Source organism: Loa loa (assembly GCF_000183805.2).
Source record: "Loa loa unplaced genomic scaffold supercont3.126, whole genome shotgun sequence".
NCBI lineage: Eukaryota > Metazoa > Nematoda > Chromadorea > Rhabditida > Onchocercidae > Loa > Loa loa.
In genome coordinates, this window is record NW_018108306.1 from 7634 (window position 1) to 16805 (window position 9172).

The window sequence follows — 9172 nt, forward strand, 5'->3', positions numbered from 1 at the left end:
AATATATATATATATATATATATATATATATATATAGAATATTTAAGACTTAAGAAAAACCCCATAACAACTATGAATAAACAGCAAAAAAATTATAAGAAAGATATGGACAAAACGAAAGTGATGAAACAGTTATAAGCAATTAGCTCATCAAATGAATAATGCGATAAGGCTCTCTATCTAGGATGCGATGTTGACCAATCGATGCAAAAATCCAATCCGCTTTTAGTACTTCCTTTTTCATATCCAGTTCAAATCTGCAGATAATACCATACAGAATGACAACTCCTTTCCAAGCCTTTTTTTCATTCTTATGAGAAATTTGTTTGTAAATTTAAATACTCAGATTTGGACCAAACTGGTTTTTATTGCAAATGTATAGCAATATTATATATCTGTAGACAAAAATTATACCGAATATATCATTTGCACATCGAACACAGACGGAGATGTTTACCGAATATACCAAATTTATACAGTTTCTAGTTAGTTTACTTCATAATCAGTTTACTCTGTTAGTTTATTTATAGGCCTTGAGCTGTAGTCATATGTCAAAACCTCAATAAGTATAGGATGCCTTGACGCAAATCAAAACCGGTCCATGTTTTTTCTCTGTTGGTAGTATTGCAATGAGAAACAAATGATACTTGATTTTCACTGATCGCTTTGAGACTATTTTTCTAAAACGGTCAATAACAAACCTTCGAGCAGCATCTTGATTAAAACAGTCTGGGGCAAATATGATGTAACTGCGTTCGGAGGGAAGCTCCCAAACATGTGACACAGTTTTCCCACCGCTCAACTCTACGATCTCCAAAAAAACATCTGAAAATAAGAAGTAAAAAATTGTTTTCGTAAAATATAAAGTTTCGAAAGAGTTTATTCCCTTTAACTGTAAAAAACAATCCTAGTCGGCAATATTTCTACTTGAATATATCAAATCCATTAAGTAGTCCCTCTTCAGTTAAGTATCACAGCAATCATTTCAAACAAATTGAAAATTCTTTCTGGTGCCAAGAAGCACATATTATAGGTTCATGACCTCAAATTGCTTAAATCTCAAAAAAGAAATAATTAAAACTGTTTAGAGAAATAACGATAATAAAAATCATATATATCAATAATATTCCGAGTGTTTATTTCAAGAATCATTCAAATGGCATACCTCTTGCTATCAACTGTGTGTTAAAGAAGGTCTGAGGGACATAAAATATATATCCATCGAATAAAGTGCTCGGATCAGTAAGGGCACGTTGAGCGGTTATGTCTATCAGAGTCTCATCTATTTTCAATAAAATTTCAAAATCATGCTGAAAATGACAATCTGAAATTCGTTTACGGATTCATCACGACTTCTTTCCACATTTTACAAATTTCAGACTTCGGAATGATTATTACTCATGTAAAAAGAACAATAACTCTTTACCAACCGTAGGTAGAATGCTTTTTTGGTTGAGGCAGTTCTCTAACCACGAATACGATACAATCGTACAATGATTAACCAATGCGTAAATTAATTTCACTGTCCAAAATTCACAAATTAAACCATCTGCAAAATTCCAAAGCTCATTAGTTCATAAACTCATTGCATATTGTCACTACTCATTGCATATTGTGGTACTACTCACTGCATGTCATATAAGCAAAGTGTAACTATACTACATGAACAGACAGTTTGAATTTCAACTATTAATTTCTAAGAATATTGAATTCTCATCTACTTGTAAGATGCAAGCTTACCGGTATTGAAAATAACCAGATATGTACACTTCCGACTTATTGATGTGGAAAGTTTGAAAGATGAGAAATTATCCAAGAATCGACGCAGCAAAGACTAGAAAATAAGTATTTGAATGGCGTTGCTAATAATATAATGATGAACAATAACAATGTGTCTCTCACCTGATCACCAAGTTTCGATGCTCCAGATACCATCATTGAATGATACACTTCATTATCTTCTTTACAACATTGTTTATCCTTTAGAAATGCGACAGTACTTTGTTCAGTATTACGACCTTTACTCTGTTGCGCATCGCTATGACAGCAATCAATTGTATAAGAATTGTTTATTGGAACCGCAAGTTCCCTTTCTTCGTCGCTTTCGAGAACCAAATCATTACCAATTTTCGAAGGAACTTGAAGAAGAAAAAAGATTACATTCACGAAGCACTTACTTTCTTGAATTTGTGCTGAAATTCACTGAGATGATAAGAACTTACAGTTCTCATCACGAAATTTTTTCTCGGCCTTTGCCTCACACACTGCATCGATTAATGCTTCCCGACCCTGTAACTAAATAAATTAATCTGAGACTAAACCAACATCAACCACTGCAATTCAGACATATTCTAAATCACCAACCAGACGTAGAAAGCCAGGTATCCATGGTATACATTTGATAAGCACCTCAATTCGTGACTGATTTTTACTCCCTTCTGGAAAAATGAGTTAAAACACTTGACAAAAAAAAAAAAAAAAAACTAACAAATAATAATAACGACAGAAAAGCTAACATGTTAATACAGCTTTTGCATATCAATTCTGTACAAAAATTATTCCATATTGCTGATTTTGTCACCATTTTCTTCCAATTATTGTTGTGTAAAATTGTACAAAGTCTACATACAGTCTCACATTTAAAAAATGCCTTATACAATATCGGATTGGGAAATCATAATATCCGAAATAACTTACCAAACACAGAATTAACAGTCCCTTCTATCTGAACCAAAGCATCTGCTCCACTATTGTTCATTTGAATCTTTCCATCATGCATTGCTGAAGCATTAAAGTTCAACCCTTTCACATACAATGGCGAACACGTAGCATCTTCCACACTGGTTTGCTGACTTTTGTGCTGCATTTCCTTTTCATCTGTTTGAATCCCAACACTTGTAGCTTCCTTTATACTATTGCTGGATTCCTTAGAATTTATCTGGAGTTGTTTGAATAACGACTTAGTAGCACTGCGACTCACAATAGCATCTTCAGCGACGTAAGGATTATGCTTAACTGTTGATGTTCCTGCATAGGTATTCACGGAAATTCCTGTTACCGAGTTGGAATCATCTATTTCATCAATCCGTTGCATTTTCGCTGATTTATGTTGCGAATGATTAATACGGCGCTTCGCATTTTTTGATTCCTTTCTTAGCAACTGTAGAATAAAGTATATCTTATATGCAAAAAAATGAGAAGAGAGAAATACTGCAAAATGGTGGAGTTCAGAATACCGAAAATATTAAGCATAATTAATTACCGGTCTTTGAAATTTCAAATCAATAACCTTTCGCGACTGATTTTGAGGAAGTTGTAGCGGTGATGATATAGCTTGTGTCATCGGAATCTGTAAATGCATATTTGAAAACAACATTGGACCGTCAACTGTTTTTCAGTGAAAATTTTTTTAGATATTCCCAAACTCAACACGAAAATCTCATTACAGCCATTTTCTATTTTTCTCTTATATCCTTCCATTTTTGACAAAGAATTAATTCCCTTCCAATTATGAGTGTGAAATCAAAGTTCAATTATATTTTCAAACCAACATGAACTGATATTTTGGACTAACTACAAATTACAGTTGGTAAAACAAAGAGCGCAAACCTGACTTTCGATGAAATCATTTTCCTTCGCAAAATCAGTAGCCAAAATATCGTTTTTGAATGCCTTAGCTAGCGGCAAATACTTCTCAAGCAAAGATGAAAGCAATGGACAACTTGCACAACTTCTGTAATCGCACCTTTCAGGGTTTTTTTACAGGAATACATCATTGATAAGGTACCATAAATATTGTGGAAAAAATCAGCTGGCAAAACGGCTAAAGTCGAAAAAAGGAATAAAAAAAACCTTTTATTCAACGTCATATTGCAGATAGGACATCGCATAAGTGAAAGCCTTTTGAAGCACTCAAACAGACAAACCCTACAAACGACTAAATTTTAAGTGCTTTCAAAAGAAAAATTAATGTGAACAATTTGCTTGTCTCTTGTTCTACTTCTTCCTCATGTATTTGTATTCCAACATATTTTCATAAAGATGGCAGAGTGACGATGACTTATGCTTGGGCACTGTTTATGATTCCCGATACACACAGTGGCACTTTAACTGAGAGGAGTAATAGCCGAAAATAATGCACAATGAGTAGAAAAATGAATAACCTGCAGAATGCGTGATTGCAAGTGGTCATAATTGGATCACGTAAAGTTGAACAGCTGAAAATAAAACGAATATGAACATTTTAGAATACGAATATGAGTCATGAAATGAAAAAAGTCCTTTCGATATTTCCACATCTTTTAACACAGAATAAAAACTAACCAACAGGACGATCCAATGATGAAGTATGAAGTGAAAGTTTTAACATATGTTCAAGCATTAACTTGCATACTTGGTTTCAGTTTAGAAATAACTATCTCAAGTTACTGTCAAACCTTTAAGTAGTCGCATAACATTATCAAATTATACCAATGAACATCCCTTTCAAAACAACGGAATCGTGAAACAAATTGTTAACGTACAAAGAGAAATAAAGTAAGACAGAGAAATGGCTAATAAGTAATAAATAATAACCATATGCCACATCGTAGGATCATTTTGATACTTTCGACTTGATCCTTAATTTTTTGGAAGTCATTCTTGCATTCAGCCTGACTCTCTGGTAAAACGAACATTTTCTAAATTCTGGAACAACTTTGATTTTTTCTGAACTCTTTCAATGGATACATCAATTTTAACATAATACATGACATTTGCACCTTTCTATCTTGCTTAGAATCAAATTTTGCCTTTTAAAGAAATTGAGGATTTTCGATGTTAACTGCTTCCCTCTTTTCAGTCCAGATCAAATAGCTACCACTCACAGATCTCCGACTCAAAAGTAAACCTCTTTTAATTCATTGCAGTGCTAACTTGACAATATCCCTCAACTTCACCCTTACTTTGGTACCACGTCTGAGATCACGTAACCTATGCTACCGCCACCTTACGTACCTATATTAACACGCACAACCAAAATAAACAAAAATGTATAACCTAAATATCCCTCACTCACAGCAAAATAAATTAGACCGTCTGAAGTCCCGCCTTACCTCCATGCCGTCTTTTACCAATTTCAAATTCAAAAATTCACATTGCATCAGACAATATCGGGTGCTAAATACCGCGGGCAAATTGACTGAGGGTTTTTTCATTAGCAGTGAATTTTCCTTAGAGAATATCAGTGTTGTAAATCCATCCTGTTTTACTCACTCCATCTCTCAGAAATTATCTTTCTCAATCAGACTGTTTTTGCTTTAAAAAAAAAAGTACGCCAGCATTTGGTCATACTAAATAGTATATATTAGTGATGCTACCCTGTGTAGTCATCACTTAAATGAATTTTGTCATCAATTTTCATCTTTATTCTCTTTAATCTTCCAGAAAATCAACAAGTCGTGAATGCCTAGGAAAGGATAAATAAACGCTGAGAATATCTTATCACTAGAGAATGATTTTGACTGTCTTCTTTCGTCTATTGTTCACGAAAGATAATCATCACGATAACTCGATATTCCTCTTTCATTAGGATTCTACTAAGGAATGGACATGTGTTTTTTATATTTGCACTATCATATAAAGATTATGATGCATTGAAGTTGAATCGTTCGGTTTTAATTGAAATTAATGCCATGAAATCCAGAGTGGATCACAAGGCTATGCGCTTAGCCAAAGCTTAGCCATTCTTTTAGTTGGCTTTAAAATAAATTTCGCTCAACAAGTTTTCTTTACGCCCATTTTCCACTAAACATATCTTGAAATGTATTGCGAATAAACATGAAAGAAGTTCTGTGATAAAAGAAACATAAGTAAATGTGTAGTGATGTACTGCTGGATCGTGATCAGGTTGCATCAGGTCTGTTGGATCAAGTTCGATCGTGACTAAGATTAAACATCCAAATTCTTTTCTGTATAAGTAGAGTGTTATCACTGCATAGAATTGTATATGTGCTCATTGTTTAGCAATGTACCCTATAAGCCCTATACTAATGAGCGCTAACAAAGAGTGCTTTATTGACATGAGCTAACAGAGGCGCTAATCGTTGTAATCATAAAATCAATCCTTGAAGGATTGAAATTCTGATTATGAGAGAAGTTCCGCCTTACCTCCAAACCCTACAGATAGCAGGAGAATATTCTTCCTTTCTTCTATTCTTAAGATTGGTGTCTCGGAAATTTGTCGTATAGTGGCATTTTTGGAATTATCTTTTGGAATTAGCTTAGCTTCATGCGTTAATTTGTGTTTTGTAATTCTTAATAATTATGCTATTAATATTGTTCCCTGTACTTAATGATTTAATTATCCTAGTTTGAAGAGGAAATAAAGAAAATCTTACAACTTCGGTGTTGCGTTGCGCAAAATACTTCTAAGAATACAAAATTTCCCACTTTAAAATGTTCATTTACACTGTCTTTTCTAACATTTACAGGCAACAACTTATTGCATCCATAATCCGTAATGATTCCATCCAAAAAGCTTAGCGAAAAAGTTTGAGCTATCCATTATTAGTACCATTCTGTTGTGAAAAATAAAATTGATGATTGTGACGGATAGTTCCAACTTTTTTAACTAAACTTTTTCTTTTTTATTTTGAATTCGTACAGATTTCTTTATTGATCGCTTTCATGTCGCACTGAGTTATTCCATTATCTCTTTTCAGCTTCTGTAAATTTTTTTAAGAACTAATCTAGCGTAAAGCAACACTTGCAATTTTTCAAAAAATAATAGATTCTATAATTTTGGATCTTCCTATTATTATCTCAATAATCTTGTTGTTTCAGCAAAAATAAAAGGGAGCATCAAACGAAAAAGAATCTTTAAGCTGTCATAATCGGAATTTCAAAATCTGTCTGTAAATACGGAAAGAAAGGTACCAAATGTCGTCAATCGATACGATCAAATATTATAATCTAACTACGATCAAAACATGTCCGCACTTCCCAGTGTTTCTGCTCCTTACAACTCTCAATTTTTCCACTCGATTTAATTCGATTTAATTTCTAGGTTGATGCAACAGTAATTACGCTTTCAGGCCATAGATTTCAAATCGTTCGAATCAAACATTCCTCTAACATGTTGAATTCTTGCTTAGGAATTCGACAAACTCTTGTGAAGCATTTTTTATACCGACTAATTATGGAATTATTGTCACCAAATGAATGAGACATGAAACAAAATTTTTTAACTCACTCATTCAACTTTTGATACATTGGTTATTCAAAATGTGGTCAGACAATCTCGTGGAGGAAAACTGAACTTATTTTCTATTGATTGGTGATGATGTTTCAAAGCATTACGGCCTTCGTGTTGCATTAATTTACTACATATTCATCAGATGTCAGATAAGTTCTCATAGCAGCAGACCATCAAATAATAATCATGACCCTTTTTTTGCTGCTTTGGAACTTCTTCCAACTGCTGAAATGCTGATCACCAATTGTCACTTGCAGTCTTCTTTTCCTTACAGTAAAAGTTGATCAAAAGAAATTCTAAACTTCATCCGAATTTTTTCGTTTGTCGATCAAATCAAATCATTTTCATTTATCGATCAAATCAAATCATTTTCTTTTATCGATAAAATCAAATCATATTTGTTTATCGATCATTCACCAATTTGTCGACGTCCAGTTATCAAATAACTTTTCGTATAAAATGACCATTTTTACTGATTGCTTTCAGTTGTTATTGTCAAATTCTGACAAACATGCTTGTATAAGCTTGTTCTTCGTCTTCAAAGCTCTCATCTAATTTGCAAAACTTTTTGAATCGCATTTTTTGGCAACTTCTGCAACCAAATGTAATATATTAGTGTTTGCAAGTCTCTTTCTCTGCTTTTAATGGCCCGTTCTAAATCCAAATTAAAAGGCCTACTCGAATATGCTTTTTGCCAAATAATTTCAATTAATCTGAAATAAATGCAAAGTGAACAAAAAGAAAGAAATGCTCATTGAAATGTTGCATAATAGAGCGATATTTATTCAAGAATATTTTCCAGTATGAAGCAACTAAGTTCACAGTGTAAGAGTTTATCTCCATAAAAAGTTTTGCAATTTGAAATTCATTCAGATATTCTTCCCAAAACCAAAAATTTCATGTTCATTTTATCCAAATGATACTAAGCATTTTGCATCAAAATTAAAACCGATATTTTACTTATATGGTGTGACCGATCGATCGACATCTTCAATCATTATAGATACAGATGTTTCTAATTACAGTATTGAAGCGGTAAGTTTTTACTGTTTCCGGATGAAATTACGGATGCTTTCTTTTGCAGGGAAGAGTTCCAGTAAAATCGAAAAAGGATAATGCTTTACATTATTACATGGTATTCGTTATTTGAAGAAATTCAACAAAATTTTTTTTTCGATCGATAATGGATAATCGAAGAAAGATATTGCAATCTATACTGTTAACCTATTTCAATTTCTAGTCCATTGTTCTTTGTTGGCTACCATCTGGACATTAGATATCATAGTTCTTTCTCATCTAATCATTAAAACGATTCATTCTGATGATTCGATGTTTTAAAGATAAAATCTTTTGTGAAAGATACTTGGAAATATTGCTGAAAACTTTTTTCATAATTTTTTTCTTTATTTTGCCAATTAAGCTATCAAATGTTCACATATATTCCATTTGATATTTGCTCCAAACATGAATTAATAACCAGAATAACTATAGAAAACATATGATACTCTCTGATTCTATTTCTTAGTTGGAGAATATAATTTAATTAATTACGAATCAAAGATTTTTTTTTTCTTTCTCTTTAAGAACGATAAATATGAAGTAGAATTATTGCTCATTATTTAACGCATAATTTTTCAGTACTGACCCATTCAGTTTTAAGTAATAGTTTTAATGGAATCACTACATACTTTGATCAATGGATAGTTTATTTCATTGTTCAATGGTTCAGTATCTATTGAATAAAATATACCGCAATGATAGTTCAATTTGATTGAAGTCATTTCATTTTCTCGTTGGAATAATTGTCACACTATTGCTCATTGTGTGATGTGATCTGTAATAATTTCATTCCTCTGTCACACGCATATATATATATATATATATATATATATATATATATATATATATATATATATATATATATATATATATATATAT

The 9172-nt window shown here is 32.3% G+C and overlaps 2 protein-coding genes across 2 annotated transcripts; both read right to left on the reverse strand.

Moving 5' to 3' along the window:
• Positions 1-60: 60 nt before the first annotated feature.
• Positions 61-4693, reverse strand: LOAG_10069 (hypothetical protein). The gene is made up of 14 exons (XM_020448079.1): positions 4576-4693; positions 4164-4217; positions 3853-3927; positions 3610-3733; positions 3290-3349; positions 2698-3160; positions 2365-2438; positions 2223-2289; positions 1903-2138; positions 1741-1834; positions 1431-1549; positions 1166-1310; positions 702-825; positions 61-257 (listed from the first exon to the last, which is right to left on the reverse strand). Exons 1-14 carry the CDS (start codon positions 4674-4676, stop codon positions 143-145), a joined length of 1851 nt encoding a protein of 616 aa, XP_020301745.1. The 5' UTR covers positions 4677-4693; the 3' UTR covers positions 61-142.
• Positions 4694-5728: 1035 nt separating this feature from the next.
• Positions 5729-7813, reverse strand: LOAG_10070 (hypothetical protein; the record flags this gene model as incomplete). The annotated part of the gene is made up of 3 exons (XM_003145597.1): positions 5729-5970; positions 6148-6293; positions 7746-7813. 3 exons carry the CDS (start codon positions 7811-7813, stop codon positions 5729-5731), a joined length of 456 nt encoding a protein of 151 aa, XP_003145645.1.
• Between the last annotated feature and the right edge of the window lie 1359 nt (positions 7814-9172).